This window comes from Anser anser (genome assembly GCF_964211835.1).
Source record: "Anser anser genome assembly, chromosome: 24".
NCBI classification, from domain to species: domain Eukaryota; kingdom Metazoa; phylum Chordata; class Aves; order Anseriformes; family Anatidae; genus Anser; species Anser anser.
In genome coordinates, this window is record NC_139745.1 from 4348992 (window position 1) to 4367076 (window position 18085).

The window sequence follows — 18085 nt, forward strand, 5'->3', positions numbered from 1 at the left end:
GGCTGCGCAGCGAGCGGTGCTCTGGGCTGTGCCCTGATTGCAATTAGCCCCGGAGCAATTAACGCTGCTCTCGGAGGGGGGCAGGCAGCAGCTGCTGCCGGGGGGGGGGGTGTCTGACCCTGACCCCTGTGCGCGGCCCCAGCTTCACCCGTCAGCTGTTGTGCAGCTGGATTTAAACCGGGGGGGCCCTGAGGGCTTCCCATAGTGGTGAACTGGGGTGTCTTTGGGGGGCTCGGGGGGGTCCCCGCCCTCCCCGCCCTCCCCCTGCCTCAGTGGGGTGACCACAGCCGAGTCCTGAAGCATGCGCAGCTCCTGGGGCACCCCAGGGTGCCTACAGGGGGGGAGCTCACAGCAGCCCCCCAGCACCGGGACCCCTCCCCAGGGTGCAGGGTGAGGCAGGGCCCCCCCAGGGGGGCGAGGCGGCGGCGGCGGCGGGCGCTTTGCAGCCGGCCTGGCCCTGCCTCCCCCGGCTTGGCTTTGCACACGAGTCCCCGGCGCTTTCACACGGCCGCCACCGAGGCCACCGGCTGCCACCAGCGCCCGCCACGCACCCACCGGGGTCACCGGCCCCGGCCCCGATGGCGGCCGGCGAGGAGAAGCGGCACCTGCTGACCGAGGGCGCAGCCGGGTAAGGGGGTGCCCTGAGGGATGGGGACGTGCACGTCCCCCCCCTTCCCCTTTTGGGGTCCCAGATGGCGTCCCCAAAAGCCTTTTGACCGGGGAAGGGTGGCTCTTGCTGGGGAGGAGAAGGGGATACAGGGGGAGCAGTGCTGAGCACGAAGGGAGGGCAGCGCGTCCCCTCTTTTCCCCCTGTTCTCCCATCTGGGCACCCCGCCGTGCCCAGCGCCAGCACCGCTTGGCGCCCCGCTGTCCCCCGCTGTCACCCGTCCCCCCGCAGGTCCTACCTGGGGACGGTGCAGGAGGACGGGCACAGCTCGCCGCAGGGCCAGGCGCCCGCCCTGGAGCTGGGCACGCGGCGCCGCCGGCACTGCCACGCGCTGGGGGCCGCCGACCACCCCGGGCAGCAGCAGCGGGCGCGCAGGAAGCTCTACGTGGCCGCCGGCATCTGCCTCGTCTTCATGGTGGGGGAAGCCGTGGGTGAGTGCTGGGTGCGGGGTGCGGCCAGGGCGGTCGTGCCCTGAGCAGCTGCGTTTCCCTGCGTGGCCTCTCTCGTCCTCATCTGCGCAATGGGCGCAAGCAAGGTGCGGGCAGGGCGCCCCATTTCGGCCCGGGGTGACCTGGTCTGTGTCTGGCCCTGAGTAGGGACCCCCCCCCCGATCTCTCCCCCCCGCCCCCCTTTTGTGTGACCGCAGGCGGGTACCTGGCGCACAGCCTGGCCATCCTGACGGACGCTGCCCACCTCCTGACGGACTTCGCCAGCGTCATGATCAGCCTCTTCGCCCTCTGGGTGTCCTCGCGCCCCGCCACCAAAACCATGAACTTCGGCTGGCACCGGGCAGGTAACGGCACGGCCCCCCCGGGAACCCCACTGCCAGCCCCACGGGGTGCACACGGGGAGCACCCCGGCAAGGTGGGGGCACCCCAGGGTGCTGTCCCCACGGGAGCCTGGCATGGTGACGACGTGGGGCTCTCCGCAGAGATCCTGGGGGCCTTGCTCTCCGTGCTCTCCATCTGGGTGGTGACGGGCGTCCTGGTGTACCTGGCGGCCCAGCGCCTGCTCTCGGCCGACTACGACATCGAGGGCGGCGTCATGCTCATCACCTCCGCCTGCGCCGTGGCCGTCAACATCGTGTACGTACGACACGCTGCCACCCCTCCGCGGGGGACCCCGGTGGCCGGGGACGTCACCGCTGCCCTGCCCGCAGGATGGGGGTGGCTCTGCACCAGACGGGGCACGGGCACAGCCACGGAGCGCCGGGCGAGCAGCCCAACGCCAGCGTCCGCGCTGCCTTCGTCCACGTCGTGGGGGACCTGCTGCAGAGCGTCGGCGTCCTCGTCGCGTCCTACGTCATCTTCTTTAAGGTCGGGGTGGTGCTGGGGGCTGAGGGGACGCTTGGGAGGGGGATGTGGGGATGGTGGCTCGTCCAGTCCTGGCTGCACGTGGGGGTGAGATGGGTGGGACTGAGTCTGATGGGGATTTGGAGGCGGGGGATGGCACTGAGCAGGACCTCACCCTCTGCCACCTCTCCCAGCCCGAGTACAAGTACGTGGATCCCATCTGCACCTTCCTCTTCTCCGCCCTGGTGCTGGGGACAACGCTGACCATCCTCCGCGACGTCCTCCTCGTCCTCATGGAAGGTAGGGACCCGCCGGGGCCGGGGGATGGGGAAAACCACCCACGGGTGCCGTGACCCTGACCCGCCCCGCGCCGTGTCTCCCCCCAGGCACCCCCAGGGGCATGGACTTCAACGCCGTGCGGGAGACGCTGCTGGCGGTGGGCGGCGTGGAGGCCGTGCACAGCCTCCACATCTGGGCGCTGACGGCAGCGCAGCCGCTGCTCTCGGTGCACATCGCCATCAGTGAGTGTGGGGGGACCAGGGGGGTGGTGGGGGGAAGGATTTGGGGGCTCACCCGCACCCCGACACACACCCCCCCCCGGTGTCCTTGCAGACGCGGGCGCCAACGCGCAGGAGGTGCTGGAGGAGGCCAGCTCGCGGCTGCAGCGCGCCTTCCGCTTCCACACCACCACCATCCAGATCGAGAGCTACTCCGAGGACATGCGGGACTGCCGCGAGTGCCAGCCCCCCCGCGACTGAGCCCCCACCCCGAGCCCCAGCGACGCCGTCCTGCTCCTATGAACTTTTAACAGGAGGCAAATAAACCAGAGCAAACGGTGGCCCCGCGGGGGACGGCCGCGCCGACGGACGACCTTGTGTCTGCGGGGTTTGGTCTGCGGGCGACGGGAGCAAGGACGGGGCCAGGGCTGCGGAGAAGGGCGGCGCGGGGGCCTTGATTCTCACAGTTTCAGTGCAGCTGGGAAAAGCAGTTGAAATATCCCTTTTATTTCACTTTGGGGAGGAAAGGGGGGTGCAGGGGCACCTGGGGAGGAGCCCCCGGGTGCTCAGGGTCCGTCCCAGCCTGGGGAGGGAGGATGATTGCAGTGCTCTCACCTCTTATCACTCCCCTGTTTGCTTTTGGGAAGCTCAAGCACTCGCTGTCCCCTCCCTGCTGCTCGTGGGGTGGGGACGGTGGCAGAAGCGCCCGGTGCATGAAACCATCGCAGGGACACGGGCACCTCTGCAGCACCTGGTGGGGACGCTGCTAGTGTGGGGCTGCCCCGAACGCAGCCTCCTGGGTGCTGCCACTGCTTGGGGACCGTGCCTGGGAACGCAGCAGCCACCACCAAGCCCCAAGGACGGCCCCGATGTGCTGGGCACGGTGGCACCGGGGTCCCCTGCTGCGCCGCCACCAGGCACAGCTGGCTCATCCCGCATCCTGCAGCCTCCAGCCGGACTCTGCTCACCCGGCATCCGTCTCTGTGCCTCCCCTGACCTTTACTGTACTGGTAAAACCCAATACCGAGTAAAACCCCATCGGCAGCCACCCCAGCGCTCACTCCGGGAGGGATCCGCTGCTCCCCGCGAGGTCCGTGCGATGGGGACGGGGCGCCCAGCAGGGCTCAGGGCCTCTCCAAGTGGCGGTATTTCTTGCGCAGGACGGAGACCTGGTCCTTGAAGAGCACGGGGTCGAGGCGCAGCTGGGAGGACACGAGGGGCATGTACCCGAACCAGTCCGCCACCTGGTTGAGGCAGTCCTGCTGCTGCGAGAAACCCCGGCCGCTGGTCGCCGCCGTGCCCTTCACCTGGGCAGGGGGAAGAGCGCGGGGGTTCAGCGGCTCTGCTCCCGGCTCTGGGGGGGTCTCAGCACCCCCTCCTCACCCCCTACCTGCTGGGGCACGGCCTCCTTGTGCTGCTTCCTCTGGGCGACCTTGATGGGCGGCAGCTTGGTGACGGCGGCCACCAGGACGTTCATCAGGATGTCCTCGCAGGCGGCCAGGCCGCCCGCCAGCTCGCGCAGCCCCGCGGGCAGGAACCCCGTGAAGAGGCTGTGGTAATACCTGGGGGAGGCAGCGAGGCGGGGGCAGGATCCGGCCGTGCCCCCCCCCGGCTCGCGGGGCTCTCCCCGGCTGCCCGGCGGGCTGCGGTACCTGTGGTAGAAGGCGGCGGCGGTGAGGACGATGGAGAGCTCGTTGGTCCACCGGGAGGTGTAGCCCCAGCGCTGCTGCTCGGCGTCCCAGAAGTGGCTCGAGGCGGGGAAGCCCACGATGCGCTCGGGGAAGCTGCGCCACACCACGAAGGCAAAGTCCACCTGGCACGGGCAGGGGATGGCGTCAGCGGGCCGTGGGGACCCATCGCCGCCCCTGCCGTCCCCCTGAGGTGTCCCTCGGGTGTGGGGACATGGGGACAGCGGGCACGGCTCCCTGCCAGCCCCACGGTGGCCGCTGAGCATCCTGCTGGCTCGGCACGGGGCTCGTCCAGCTCTGTGGGGCCGGGGATCGCGGTGCCCACGGCCTCACCTCGCTGGTGGAGAGGCTGCTGTGCTCGTCCAGGCTGAGCACAGCGTCCGTCCGGATGGCGGCGTAGGGGAAGAAGCGGTCGCTGAGCTGCAGCGGGGGGGGAAATTCAATTTGGGTTGTGCCCCGGGGTGGGTGCCCGGCTCCCCACGCATCCCGGCTCCTCGTACCTTCCTCCTGCCCTCGATGACGGTCAGGGGCACCGCGATTTGGGGCCACTTCTCGGTCGGTGGCGGTGGCTTCTCGCAGTTCCACAGCACCAGGATCTGCAGGGGGGGTGTGAAAAAGCAGGGCTGGGGGGTGTCAGGAGGGCATTTGGCCAGGCTGCCCCCCTGGGGCATGTTGGTGTGTTGGGGTTTGCAGGGCTGAGGCCCGCCCCGATCCAGCAGCGGGACCGGCTCCAGCTCAGCTCTCAGTAGGGCTGCGCCTCTTCCACCCCAAAACCATCCCACGAGGGTTTGGAGCCAGGATGCAACCAAGGCTGGTCCCAGCACCGCGAGGAGGGGCCAGCTCTGCCCCCCAAGGGGTAACACAAGCACTGCCAGCCCCCCAATCCCACCCCAATCCCACCCCGGCCCTTCCCAGCCCCCGGGAACCTGCCCCATCCCTCCCGATGTGCCCCCGTCCCCCATCTCCCCCCACCTGCGCGCAGTACTGGGACTTGGAGACGGCCTGGACGAGCCTGAGGAGGGGCTGGGACAGCGGCGAGACGGCGCGGACGAGCGCCGTGAACTTGTCGGAGGGGCTGGAGCCTGCGATTTGGGAGGGAGAGGGGCAGCGGAGAGGCGTCAGGATGCGCACCAAGCCCGCGGTGCTCAGCCAGGGGGGGGACGCGGGGGTCCTACCGTGCTGCAGGTAGTAGAAGGGGAAGTCCCCGACGTGCGTGGAGAAGTCAGGCAGGGCCAGCAGCCCCCCGGGGGGCGCGTTCCAGAGGAAGCGGGAGCGCGAGCGGTGCGGGAGCAGCCGGTCCTTGATGATCTGCCAGGGGTCGAGGAGGTGCCGTCGGCGTCCCGGGGGGGGGTCCCGCTAACCCGGGGGGGGGGAGCCCCGTGGGGCCGCGCTCACCTCCAGCGTGGTGTGCACGATCTTGTCGACGGAGGAGAAGTAGGCGTCCCACAGGAACTGGGTCTGCTGCTGGAAGGCCAGCACGCGCTCCGGGTGGATGCAGCGCACAGCGGAGGGGATCTGCGGGACGGGGGGCGCTGGTTTCTCACCTCGCTGCCCCCCCCTCCCCGATAGCCCCCAGCAGGGCTGGTTTGTCCCCCTGAGACCTCCAAGGGGTCCCCCCGCAGCCAGGGATGCTGTGCCGTGGCCCCAGCCCTCTCTGCGGAGCAGGATCAGGCCCAGAACCTCCCCGAGGGTTTGCGGAGATGCTCAGCGCCCCCCAGCTGAGCAATGCCCGAGGGCTGGGATGGGACCCCCTGCATCCCCACGCAGGAGGGATGCTGCGGTTGTCTGCAGAGGTTTTACCCCCCCCAAAAGCGGGGACATTTGGGGTCATCCCCCCCCCACTGGGGGTTCCCCGGTGCCCAGCACGGGGCAGGATCCGGCCCCGGTACCTGCAGGAGCAGCCTCTCACTGCCCACCACGGCGGCTTTGCTCCAGTCGATCACCTCGGAGAAGGGCAGCTCCCAGCCATCGCTCAGCAGCACGGGGATGCAGGCGGCCTGCACGGGACCCCACAGGGGCTGGGACAGAGCCCGGGGACCCCGCAGGCGGGTCCCTTGTGTCCCCCCCAGACCCCCCGCGTACCTGCAGCGCCTCCAGGAAGCGGAAGGAGCCCAGGCGCCGGCCGCGGGGCACGATGCAGAAGGTGGAGTTGTGCAGCAGCTCCTGGTAGTCGAACCTGGCAGGGGGACGTGGTGGGGGTCGGGCACAGCCCCCCCCCCCACCCATGTGCACCCCACAGGCTTTTGTTGGCACCCTACGAGGCCGGGCACCCACCCCGTGGGGTTAGGATGGACCAGGGCTGGGTTTGGCCCCAAAAAGCCGCCGCTCCACAGGGCTGGTGGGGCTGCAGCGCCCTGGGAGATGCCCTCAAAGGGAACCTGTTGCAGAGCCAGGAACCAAACCCACCCCAAAGAAAGGGTCAGGAGACCCCCGGCGTTACCCGGGGGGGGGGGAGCACAGCCCCCTCCACACCGCCCCGCAATGCAGCGCCCGAACCCCCGAGCCCGAAACTGCGGTGACTCCTGCGCCGTGCCCAGGCTTGCAGGGCAGGAGCGGCCGTGCCCGCCCCAGCAGCATTTTTTTTTTGGGGGGGGGCAGGAGGGCCGGCAGGGCCGCGGGCTATGAAAGCCCCGTCTGTGCCGCCGGGGGGGGGGAGAGGCGCCTTCGCTGCCGGGGCCCTGCGACCGCACCGGAAAATCCAATATTGACACTGAGCTGGGACAGACCCCGTCTGTTCCTGCCTGCGGGGAGGGCCTGGAGGGGATGGGACACACACACAGCCCCGCCGGGGGGGCTGCGGGGCCAAAGGGGTGCTGGTCCCCGGGGGAAAGGTCTCCTAGACCTGGCTGTGGTGGGGACGTGGAGGACGAGCCCCCCCCTTGGTGGGTGCTGAAGCACCCTGGAGCATCCCTGCAGGAAACCAGCCCAGCACGCAGGTTTAGGAACAAAACCCACCTCCGCAGGGCTCATCCCCGCGTCCCCGACAGACACCAAATCCCCGTGGGTGCTCCCTGCCTCGCGAACACCCCAGCTCCTGGCCCGACGCCCCACGAAACCACGGCAGCGACAACCCCGACGGTGACATCCTTCGGGCCGGGCACCTCCAGCGCTCGCCCTTCGGGGCCACCCCGCTGCCACCCACTCGGTGGGGACCCGGCAGGATGCGTCCCGGGGAGGGGGGTCCGAGCATCCTTCCCTCGCCGGCAGCCGTGGCGGGGAGGCTGGCGCCGGCTGGGCTGCGGGGCCGAAACCTCCCGATGGAAATATTTGACTCCCGACGCGCTGCGGTTTCCGGGCGCTCGCGCCGTCAGGGCTTCCTTGTTTTGTTAGGGGCCGGGCCGGGCGCCCACCACGTCCCCTCCGAGCGGCTCCGGGCGGGCACGGCGCTGCCGGGGGACCCGCGGGCTCCAGGGAGCCTTCCCCAAAGGCTCTCGGGTACGGTTGCAGCGCGGGCAGGATCGCGGTGCTGCTACGAGCCCCGCTCCGTGCGGGCACGGAACCGGGTGGTTTAGGCGACGCCGGGCACGAGGAGGGCGACGGAGCCCCGAGCGAGGCCGGCCCCATCCCGCTGCACACCACGGGCTGGTTGGGGGCCACGGCTCCTTCCCATTTCCCCCAGCAAACCGGGACGGCCCCGAAGCGCTGGGAGAACTGGGCTCTCGCTTTGCCCAACTTGGTGTGTCCTCCCCCCGCTGGCCTGTCCCCACCGTCCCTCTGTCACTGCCCCGGTGCTGGGCCTGTCCCTCTTGGGGCTGGAGGGCACAAATGCCCGAGGGAGATGCCGGTGGCTTTCTGCCCGCGTGTCCCATGGGGGTGAGGGGACAGCAGAGACACGGGGTCACGCGCCAGGACCCTGCCACGTGTCCCCCATCTATCTGCCGGCCAAAGCCGTCCCGGGCGAGGTGCAAATCCCCCTGTACTCGCACACAGCATTACGGGATTACCTGGGAGGGGCATTTCCCACCCCACAGCGCAGGGCTGACCTTGGGCCCCGTCCCGCCAGCCCACCTCGCGTCCCACCGTCCCGCCGTGCCCCGTCCCCAAAAAACAGCCCCACGGCGGGGGCTGACGGTGCCGTGTCGAGGCCAGGCGACGCTCGAGCGGCCCCGGAGCCCTGGCTAATCCCAGTGCCCCCAGTCCCCGGCTTCACTTTTACCTCCCGGCACCTCCTAAGACGCTTTGAGGATGATGTCCCACGCGGCCCTTCCATCTGCTCTCGGGGCCGGGTGGCCGTGGGCTGTCCGCAGGCAGCGGGATGGGGACCTCCCCGCTTGTCCTCGCGCTTCGTCCTGGCACCGACTGCTTTTTTTCCACCCAAACCGCCCTGGCTGAGGGCAGGACGGGAAGGCGAGCAGCCGGTGTGCATCTCCTCGGTCCTGGGACCCCACAGACTCGCAGAACTTTGTCCCCATCCTGTTTTTCCAGCAGGTGCCACCGCACAGTGCCCCCGCTGTCCCCGAGGAGGGAGCTCGGGGCTGTCCCCCCCCCGGGACGCCGAGCACCCGCCGGTTCGATGGGATTTGTAGCTGAGATTGGGCGGGGGGGATGCTTCGGGCTCATCTCCAGGACAAACATTTACGTTAGGGGAGGGCGGGAGGTGGGGAGAAGAAAAGCATCATTCACCAGCGTCGGGAAAAAGGGAAATCGTATTAGGGGCGGCCGCGGCGATCGCAGATAAGAGCCGCTCTGGCCAGATTGCTCCAACTTTAATGCACAGCAGGAAAACCCCGCACAACCAACACCTTCCTGCCCACCTCGAAACGAGGCCGGGACGCCGGGGGGAGAGCCCCAAACCCTCCCCTCTCCCCGTTGCTCACCCAGCGTGGCCGCATCCCCCCCAACGCACGGGGTTTGGACCCCTTCTCCCATCCGTCCCCTTCCCCACCCCACTCACTTCTCGTAGTCGACGTTGTCCTTGTCACAGCGCGTGTCCTTGTGCTTCTCCCAGTCCTTGCCGTGCTTGCAGGTGGTGAGCGAGACGATGTCCTTCCCGTTGTGGATGTGGTGCAGCGCGTTCCTGGTGCCGGAGCCGATGCCGGTCAGGTAACGCTTCCCCTTGAAGGCCAGCAGGTATTTCTTCTTCGGGGGCACCGCGCCGCGCCGCAGCCACCCCCTCTGCCCGCCCCGCTGCGGGTGGTCCCTGGGGAACAGGGGGATGGAGACGTCGAAGCCGGGCCTGAAGCTCTCGGCGTAGAAGCTGGCCTTGGCCAGCATGGCCTGGCCGACGTCGAAGCCCAGCTCCTCGGTGTAGTTGGGCCACGTGCCCGAGTAGAGGTTGAAGACGAGGTGGTTGCGGCCGCCGTTCCACAGCGGGAAGCCGCGGAGCTTCTCGTCCACGTCGGGGACATAGTGGCCCGAGAGGCGGTCGCGGTCCAGCGTGTCGATGCCCAGGACGAAGAGGCAGGCCTCCTCGGGGCGCGGCGTGTAGTAGCGCGAGCGCTCGATGGAGGCCAGGATCTTGCCGTAGCTCTCGGACACGGGCTCGCCGCGCTCCCGCGGGTAGGTGAAGACTTTGAAGCCGTGCCTCTGGCACCGGCCGAGGTCGAAGCAGGTCTCCATGCGGCACCGGCTGCCCTTGTAGGCGCTCAGCCGCGCCGCCCGCCGTGCCCGGGGCGAGGGCGGCGGGGGGTCCCCATGGCTCTGCGGCTCCTCGGGGTCCCCGAAGCTTTTGAGGAGGGACCGATCAGCCCAGCGGGGCCAGCTCCTCCGGGCCCCGGCTTTCGTCCGGGAAAAGAAAGCGAAACGGCGCAGGCGGTCCCCTCCGAGGAGGAAGAGCAGGAGCCAGGAGGCGAGGAAAGTCACGAGAATGTATTTCTTCCTGGCCTGCATAGGTTCACGCGCGGCCTCGGCTGCTCATCGGGCTCCGACGGGTGACGGAGTCCGGTCGCGAGGCTGGCGGGGGACGGCTCCGGGCTGGCCCGTGGTGTTGGAGGCGTGCGGGGACACCGAGGACCCGCGGTCCCCTCTCCGTGCCCGGCTCCGTGGGGTCTGGGAACCCTCCGGCTGCGGAGCAAGAACCGGGGCTGGTGCGAGGCGTCCCGCTCCTGTCCCTCCGGTGTCCCGCTCCTGTCCCCTTGGTGTCCCTCCCGTCCCTCCGGCGCTGCGTTTCCTCGGCTCGCAGGCTCGGTGCGGCGACAATCACATTTCCACCGCCGTTTGGCCCAGCTTCAAATCCCTAGAGAGGGAGCGAGGTCGCATGATCGCCTCCCTGCCAACTGTGTCAGCCCGTGGGGCCGCCGGGACCCCCCCTCCCTCATCCCCCCCCCGGCACTTCCCAGCCCCGTCCCCGTCCCCGTACCTCCGGTGTTCCTCCGGTGGTGCCGGTGCCCTCGCGGGTCGCTGCGTGCGGCTGCCCCGTTCGCCATCCCCGGCCCTCCCGTGGGGCTCGGCCTCCCGGCGGAGGCGCTGCCGGAGGCTCGGAGCCTCCCTAGGAGCAGCGGGGGGAGGCTGCGGATCGGTCCCAGCGCCCCCCCGGCCCCCAGCCCCGGGGGGGACCCCGCCGCTGCCTGCAGCCCATCGCGGCGAGGGGATTGGGATTGGGATGGGGATTGGGATGGGGATGGAGATTGGGATGGGGATGGGGATTGGGGTTTGGGATGGGGATTTGGGAATGGGATGGGGATTGGGGTTTGGGATGGGGATTGGGGTTTGGGATGGGGATTGGGGTTTGGGATGGAGATTTAGGATTGGGGATTGGGATTAGGATTGGGATGGGGTTTGGGATCGGGATGGGGATTTAGGATTGGGATTGGGATTAGGATTAGGGGTGTCCCAGTTTTCTCCCTCTCTCCCCTCCCGTGGTCGTGTCACTGCCCCCAGGTGACAACCCCCCCCCCCCCCTCCTGTCGCCTTGCTGTCCGTCTGTCCCTGCCCCGGGCTGTCTGTCCGTCCCGTGTCCTGTCCGTCCGTCCTTGTCCTTCCCCCCCCCCCCCCCCCCCCCCCCCGGGCTTTGCTACCTGTGCCCCCCCTTGGCTGGCTGTCCCCGGGACCCCGTGTCAGGCTGCGTGTCCCCCCCCACCTCGAGCCGTCTGTCCGTCCGTCTGTCCGTCCGTCTGTCCGTCCGTTCCCCCCCCCCCCCCGTCCCCCCGTCCCCCCGGGGCTGTCCGGCTGTCCCTTCCCCCCCCCCCTCCCGCCCCGTGACCCCTCCCCTCGGCGTTCCCCCCCGCCCCGCGCCCCCTCCCTCCCGGTCCCACCGTCACAACGTTCGCCCTCGGCCACGCCCCCTCCGCTCCCATTGGCCGCCCTCCCCCCGTGGGCGTGGCCCGCGGACCCCACCCTCCTCCCCCGGCGCCCTCCCATTGGCCGCGCCCGCGGGGGTCCCACGTGGGCCAGGGGTTCCCCGCGGTGGGAGGGGGCGCCCGGGGGTCCGCGGGGTCCTAGCGCCGACCCCACGGCACGCCCCGTGTCCCCACGCCCCGTGTCCCCACTCGTGTCCTTGCTCTCGGGGGTCTCTCCCGTGACGGGGACCACCTGGCCTGACCCCCCCCTCCGACCCCCGCCCCAATTAGCCATCCGCTGGACAAACTGGAAAAAAAAAAAACAAAAAACACGAGTGGGAGCGTGGGCGGGGTGAATCCTTTCAATGGAACCCCCGTGGACGCTGCCCCGGGACACGCGTGGGACACGGGGGGGACACGCCAGGGGCTGGCTCCCACGCGGGGCAGGGGGGGCGACCCGCGGGACAGGCGCGGTGACACCCCCGGAGCCCACCCGTGCCTCGGTTTCCCCGGGGGAGGAACCGAGCGCACCGGGAGCCCCGCGTGGGCTGCGTGGGCAGGAGCTCGGCGGGGGGGGTTTCTGTGTTTTTAGGGTGTTTTGTGGTGTTTTGTAGTATTTTTAACCCAGCCTTTGGCTCTTTGCCCGGCCCCGGGGACAGCTCGGCCCCGCGGGGAGTTTTAATCCCCCGCCGCCCAGGGGATTACCGCGGGGGGGGGGGCGGGAGCCAGGGCACGGAGCGGGGGGGGGGCAGCGGGACCCACGCGTGGGGTCGGGGGGGGGGCGTGGGGACCGTGGGGGGGGGGCGTGGGGACCGTGGGGACCGTCCCAGCCCCGGCGGCAGGGCAGGCAGGTCAGGGCAGCCCTGCAGAGGCTGGGGGACTGGGGTGAGTGGGGCACTGGGAGCTCTGGTTTTGCACTGGATTTGCACCGGGAGCTCTGGTTTCCAACTGGGAGCTCCGGTTTTGCACTGGGTTTGCACTGGGAGTTCTGGTTTTGCACTGGGAGCTCTGGTTTTGCACTGGTTTTGCACTGGGAGCTCTGGTTTTACACTGAGTTTGCACTGGGAGTTCCGGTTTTGCACTGGGAGCTCTGGTTTTGCTCTGGGTTTGTACTGGGAGCTCCGGTTTTCCACTGGTGGCACCGGGAGCTCAGGTTTTGCACTGGGAGCTCCGGTTTTGCACTGGGAGCCTCTGGTTTTGCACTGGTGGCACTGGGAGCTCCGGTTTTCCACTGGTGGCACTAGGCACTGTGTCCCGCACTGGTGGCTACTGGGAGCTGTAGTCCCCGCCCACGCGTGGCACTGGGAGCTGTAGTGCTGGGAGCACTGGTGTGTGCTGGGAGCTGTGTCCCCCTGCACTGGTGACAGCGGGGAGCGCTGGGGGGGTACTGGGGGATGGTGGTGCCGGAGGGGTGCTGGAGCTGGAGGGCACAGAGGGTAACTGGGAGCTCGGGGGGCTGTGGGAGGGGCACTGGGAGCACAGGGGGAACTGGGACAGGGGTCACTGGGAGTTATGGCAGCACTGGGAGTTATAGGGGGTACTGGGAGTTATGGGTGGCACTGGGAGCTGTGGGGAGCACTGGGAGTTAAGGGGGGGGAGCACTGGGAGTTATGGGGGGTACTGGGAGGCATGGGGGGGGTACAGGGAGCTATGGGGGTATACTGGGAGCTATAGGGGGACACTGGGAGTTATGGGGGGCACTGGGAGTTATGGAGGCACTGGGAACTATGGGGGGACACTGGGAGCTATGGGGGGGCACTGGGAGCTATAGGGGGGGCACTGGGAGCGCACTGGGAGCTGCACTGGTAACTGGGAGCACTGGGGGGAGCCCTGGGAGCTGCAGGCAGGGCTGGGGGGAGGGGGGCGCTGGGAGCTGTAGTTCCGCGGGGGGTGCTGGGAGCTGTAGTCCGGAGGGGGGGGCTGCGGGGCATTCTGGGAGCTGTAGTCCCCACCCAGGGGCACGCTGGGAGCTGTAGTTCTGCGGGGGGTGGGGGCAGGACTCTGCCCCTCATGTCCCCAGGGGTGTCCCCAGGGGCGTCCCCAGGGGCTCCGAGGGCTCCCGGGGCTGTCCGGCCCCGCAGCCCTGCGCTGACCTCTTGCTCGCGCGCTGCGTGCTCCGCAGGGCCCGGCCGCGCTGCTGCGCCCCGTCCAACGCCTCCCCGGGGACAGGGTGGGACGGGGACGGGTCCCCGGGCACGGCGAGGGGCGAGTTGGGCACGGGACGGATTAAAATCCCCACGGGGCGAGGAACCACGGCCTCGGGTCGGCCCCGGGGACTTTGCCCCCGCCGGGGCAGCGCGTGGCCGGCCAAGGTGCGGCGGCGGGGCTGGGGACAGCGCCTGGGACCCCAGGTCCCGCTGTCACCCCTCAGTGCCACCCCAAGGTGCCACCCCCAGGTGCCCATGGTCGTTCGTGAGGGGCGGTGGGAGCCGGGACCCCTGTTTCTCCCCCCCCCGTCAGCATCCCGGTGGCCTCAGCGCGGGGTTTTGGTGACGGGGAGGCGACGGGGGAAGGAAGAGGCTGATCCTGGGTCGGGGTGCGGGGCACGGACGCTGACCCCCTGCCTCCACCCAGGTGCCATGGGGGGGGAACAGTCGCTGGCGCTGCCCCCGGGGAAGGGACCTCACTGCGTGGGCTGCGTGGACGTCATGGTGGGCCATACACAGCAGGTACGGGACGGGGGACAGGGACAAGGGACGGGGATGGGGACAGGGACGGGGACAGGGACAAGGGACGGGGACAGGGACAGGGACAGGGACAGGGACAGGGGCAGGGACGGGGACAGGGACAAGGGACGGGGACAGGGACAGTCATGGTGGCCGCAGCCACCCGGGTTTTGCAGGGCCTGAGCCCGCCGAGGATGTCCCGCAGTGGGCACGGGTGCGAGGGGCTGGGGCGCAGCCCTCGGTGGGCTCCACGCCGCCCCCCCCGCGTCACCCCCCTGTCCCCTCTCTCTCCTCCAGGGGCTCTTCCTCTGCCTCTTCTACCCCTGCGAGCCCCGGGAAGGGGCCGAGCGGCCGCGCTGGATCCCGCGCTACGAGTACTGCCGCGGGCTGGCCGACTCCACCGGCCACAGCCAGCGCTGGGGCGCGCCCCTGCTCCACGTCGCCTTCGGTAAGGGGGCGGCCGGCACCCCGACCCCATCCCGGGTGCCTCCCCTGCCCTGGGACCCCATTACTTTAGTGGGGTCTGAGGCCACGGAGCCTGTCCTCGGCGTGAGGAGGATGCGGGGAGGGTGCCGTGGGTGGTGACGGAGCTGAGCGGGGACCCGCTGCGGCGGCAGCACCCTGGTTTGCCCGTCCCCCCATTTTTTCCGGGGTCCCTTCTCTTCCCCGCAGGCTCCTGCAGAGTGCCGGTGAGCTGGAAGGCGCCGTTCAAACCCCGCAGCGGCGGGTACCCGCTGGTCGTCTTCTCCCACGGCCTGGGGGCTTTTCGGTAGGAGGACGGGCCGGGGGCTCGGGGCTGGAGCCGGGACGGGGACCCGGCTGGGAGCCCTGACCCCACCGGGGGCCCTCCGCAGCACCCTGTACTCGTCCATCTGCACGGAGCTGGCGTCCCGGGGCTTCGTGGTGGCGGCGCTGGAGCACAGGTTGGCACCCGGACCCCGCCGCCTCACGGGTCCGGTGGTCCCGAGAGGGAAACGATCCCGCTGGTGCCTCCAACGGGGGCCTGGACGTGGGGTGCTGCCCCCCCACGTGCCCTCTGCCCTCCCGCTGCCGCAGGGACCGCTCTGCCTCCGTGACGTATTTCTGCACGGCGGGGAGCGGGCAGGAGCAGTGGATCCACCACCAGCGGGTGCCCCAGGGGCAGAAGGAGTTTTATTTTCGGAACATGCAGGTGCTGGGCGGGGGGGGGCTAAGGGTGGGCAAAGCGGGACGCGTCAAATCCCCACCCCAGGGCAAGCCGAGCTGCGCTCCCTGGGGGCTTCTCCTGCCCTTCCCCAACCCATACGGGGGCAATTCTGGGGCTGAGCCCAAGCTTGTTCCTGGCAAGCTGATCAAAATCCGCCCAGCCTGGTTGGCTTCGTTTCCTGGGCCCCCTCCGCCTGGCTTTAGGCTGACACCGGCTGGAGCCCGGCAGGGTTTGGCCACGTCCCCGCGTGCGTAAGGTCACCGGTGCCCCAGGGAGCCGGGCTGTCCCCAGCCTGGGGGGGCTTGGCCGTGTCTGCAGCCCTGCTGCTGCTGCTGCTGCTGCTGCTGCTGGTTGTGCTCCGCTTGCTCCCTCTCGGGGATTACCCTGGCAGCTGAGATTTGTGGCAGGAGAACTGCAGGACACGGAGTGGTCGGAGGTGTTTTAGCAGCCCCGAATCGCTTCCCAGCCTGTTAGCTTCACATATGCCCCATTTCACAGCACGTGGCACAGACAAGGGAAATAGTTCCCTGTAAAAATGACCCCACGAGCTTATGCTCATGTGCTTGTGCTCAGTTCACGTGTTGAAAGGGAACGATAAATCCAGCAGAGATTATTATTATTATAAATATAGCAGAGGCTCGGCCGAAGGGCAGCATCTCCCCGGCACGGCTCAGCACTGAGGGATTTCGGGGGCTTTGGGTTATCTCCGGCGGTCCGTGGTATCAGATGGAGTGAATCGCAGTGGAAAAGGAAACCACCCCAATAAATTCACTGCAGCCCTGAGGGAGCCGCTGTGCTGCAGCCTCTCTCGCCCGCCGTAATTCAGGGAAAGCCTGGCCGAGCGTTGTGGGTTTAGAGTGAAGAGCCTGGGGGGGGGGGACACACTGGGGAAGGCAGCACCGTGAGGACCCTGCCTGTAATTAGCAGGGGGCTAATTGCCCAGGGCAACTCTCGCTGCAGGTTCATCAGAGAGCGAACAAGTGCGTGCGGGCGCTCCGTCTCTTCCAGGCCATCCGCGGCGGTCAGCCCGTCCCCAACGTCCTGCACCCGGACTTCGACCTCTCCGTGCTGAAGGTACCCGGCTCCGGGGGTGCCGGGGGAGCAGCCCGGGGGCTTCGTTGGGCCGGGGGGGTTGCAGGCAGGATCAGGTCGCGTTCCACGCATCTTTTCCTGGGGACGTATGCGGAGCCACGCCGGCTCACCCTTTTTTCAGGACGGCGTTGATCTGGCCAAAGTGGCCGTCATGGCCCATTCGTTCGGGGGGGTGACCGCCGTGCTGGCCTTGGTGAAGGAGCCCAGCTTCAGGTGAGCGGCTCCGGGGGTGCTGCCGAGGGGCTGGGGGGCCGGGGGCTGCCCGAGGCCAGCGCCGTGCGTCCGTCCCGCGCAGGTGCGCGGTGGCTCTCGACGCCTGGATGTTCCCCCTGGAGAACACGCTGTACCCGGAGGTGCCCAGGCCCGTGCTCTTCATCAACGCCGAGAAGTTCCAGACGCCGGAAAGCATCGCCAAAATGAAGAGGCTGAGCTCCAGAAACAGCCAGACGAGGATCATAACCGTGCTGTGAGTCGGGGCTGGGGGCAGGCACCCGGTGGTCCCCCCCCCCGCCCCGAAAGGAGCAGCGAGGAGCCGGCCGGGAGCAGCAGGACCCCTGCCACGCTCCCTTCCCTTCCCCAGGGGGTCCGTGCACCACAGCCAAACCGACTTCGCCTTTCTCACCGGGAAGCTCGTCAAGCGCATCTTCAGCGTGGGGGGCACCCTCGACCCCCACAAGGGCCTGGACATCACCAGCCGGGCGGCTCTGGCCTTCCTGCAAAGGCATCTCGGTATGGCGTGCGTGGGGGGCACGTTGGGTGGGGTTTGGGAGGGCACGAGAGCCCCCAGCTTGCAGGGCCGCCTCCCCCGGGGTTGGTTTGGGGCTTCTCATCCCGTATGGCCACGAGCCGCGTGGCTCCTGTCCTCCAGGCGCACGTGGCCGAGGCTCTGGCACCCCACGTGGTTGTGGGTCACTGGTTGGGAAATCTTTGGGTCACCCCTTGCCTTAAGGCAAAGCTTCGCTGCGCAAAGCAAGGTGCCCGGTGGCTGCTCCTCTTTTATACGTGGGGCCAGGCTGGGAACTGCTGCAGTGACCCCGTGCCCGGCTCTGCCCCACGCAGACCTGAGGGAGGATTTCAATCGCTGGGACCACCTCCTGGATGGCATCGGCGACTCGGTCGTGCCGGAAGCACCTCCCTGCCTCTCCAACCTGTAACCGGCTGCGAGGCCGCTGCTGGGAGCTGGGAGCCGGGAAATCGTCCGCCCGTATCCAGCATGAGGACGTTCGGGAGCCAGCCCCGAAGGGCAGGAGGGCCCCTGGGGAGAGCAGGGCCTGGGGACTGCGCCCATGGGACGTGGCTGCGGCGCTCGCCAGGAGTGCCGGGAAATCCCTCCCGGCCCGAGGGCTGCCCGCGGTGGGGCAGCGAGGGCTGCGGAGCTCAGGGAATAAAACCCCTGGGGACGAGGACTTGGGCTCCCTTGGGTGGCGGCCTTCTCGCACGCGTGGGGCACGGGGGCAGCTCCGGTCCTGGCTGGGTGCGCCGCGGCGGTGGCACAAGTGGCAGGGGCAGGGTTGGGGATGGACCAAGCGGGGCTACAAGAACCAGAGCAAAGAAAGACGCAGCGAAAGGGCTCCGAGCACGGAGGCGATGCAGATCTGATCGGGAAGCTGAGCTGATTGCTGGCTTCAAGTGCAAAATTTGGGGAGGGGAAAGGGGGGGGAAGAAAGTGGTTTAAGGAAGCATCTCTGAGCAGCCCGGCGGTGCAGGGATGTGACACAGCAAACAGCCGGGTCGTGCAGCACCGAGAGCAGCGCCGCGAGCAGGCTGCAGGCACAAGCAC

General features: G+C 69.1%; 3 protein-coding genes across 16 annotated transcripts; 2 read left to right on the plus strand and 1 right to left on the minus strand.

Annotated features, from left to right (window-relative positions):
- Positions 1–455: 455 nt before the first annotated feature.
- SLC30A2 (solute carrier family 30 member 2) lies at positions 456–3684 on the plus strand. Of its 6 annotated transcripts, XM_083809834.1 has the most exons (8): positions 456–628; positions 899–1098; positions 1314–1460; positions 1599–1752; positions 1827–1983; positions 2154–2259; positions 2346–2480; positions 2572–3684. In XM_083809834.1, exons 1-8 carry the CDS (start codon positions 579–581, stop codon positions 2715–2717), a joined length of 1095 nt encoding a protein of 364 aa, XP_083665960.1. In that variant the 5' UTR covers positions 456–578; the 3' UTR covers positions 2718–3684. The 6 variants fall into 6 exon arrangements, with proteins under 6 accessions (XP_083665960.1, XP_083665958.1, XP_083665957.1 ...); XM_083809832.1 differs by having other exon boundaries at positions 1314–1752; XM_083809831.1 differs by having other exon boundaries at positions 2346–3684.
- Positions 2944–10986, minus strand: EXTL1 (exostosin like glycosyltransferase 1). 4 transcript variants are annotated; one of them, XM_083809817.1, is made up of 12 exons: positions 10443–10986; positions 9039–10319; positions 6227–6320; positions 6034–6141; positions 5540–5659; positions 5320–5452; positions 5117–5226; positions 4645–4740; positions 4478–4564; positions 4109–4269; positions 3847–4018; positions 2944–3658 (listed from the first exon to the last, which is right to left on the minus strand). In XM_083809817.1, the coding sequence occupies exons 2-12, from the start codon at positions 9971–9973 to the stop codon at positions 3581–3583; spliced, it is 2094 nt and encodes a 697-aa protein (XP_083665943.1). In that variant the 5' UTR covers positions 9974–10319; positions 10443–10986; the 3' UTR covers positions 2944–3580. The 4 variants fall into 4 exon arrangements, with proteins under 4 accessions (XP_083665943.1, XP_083665942.1, XP_083665941.1 ...); XM_083809816.1 differs by having other exon boundaries at positions 2944–3700; XM_083809815.1 differs by having other exon boundaries at positions 2944–3721.
- A 1658-nt stretch (positions 10987–12644) lies between these two features.
- Positions 12645–17711, plus strand: PAFAH2 (platelet activating factor acetylhydrolase 2). Of its 6 annotated transcripts, none has more exons than XM_083809956.1 (11): positions 12645–12689; positions 13936–14030; positions 14325–14475; positions 14700–14796; positions 14882–14950; positions 15084–15198; positions 16174–16287; positions 16427–16518; positions 16601–16771; positions 16886–17034; positions 17365–17711. In XM_083809956.1, exons 2-11 carry the CDS (start codon positions 13941–13943, stop codon positions 17457–17459), a joined length of 1143 nt encoding a protein of 380 aa, XP_083666082.1. In that variant the 5' UTR covers positions 12645–12689; positions 13936–13940; the 3' UTR covers positions 17460–17711. The 6 variants fall into 6 exon arrangements, with proteins under 6 accessions (XP_083666082.1, XP_083666081.1, XP_083666083.1 ...); XM_083809955.1 differs by having other exon boundaries at positions 12663–12721; XM_083809957.1 differs by lacking the exon at positions 12645–12689 and adding an exon at positions 12775–12797.
- The last annotated feature ends 374 nt before the right edge of the window (positions 17712–18085 follow it).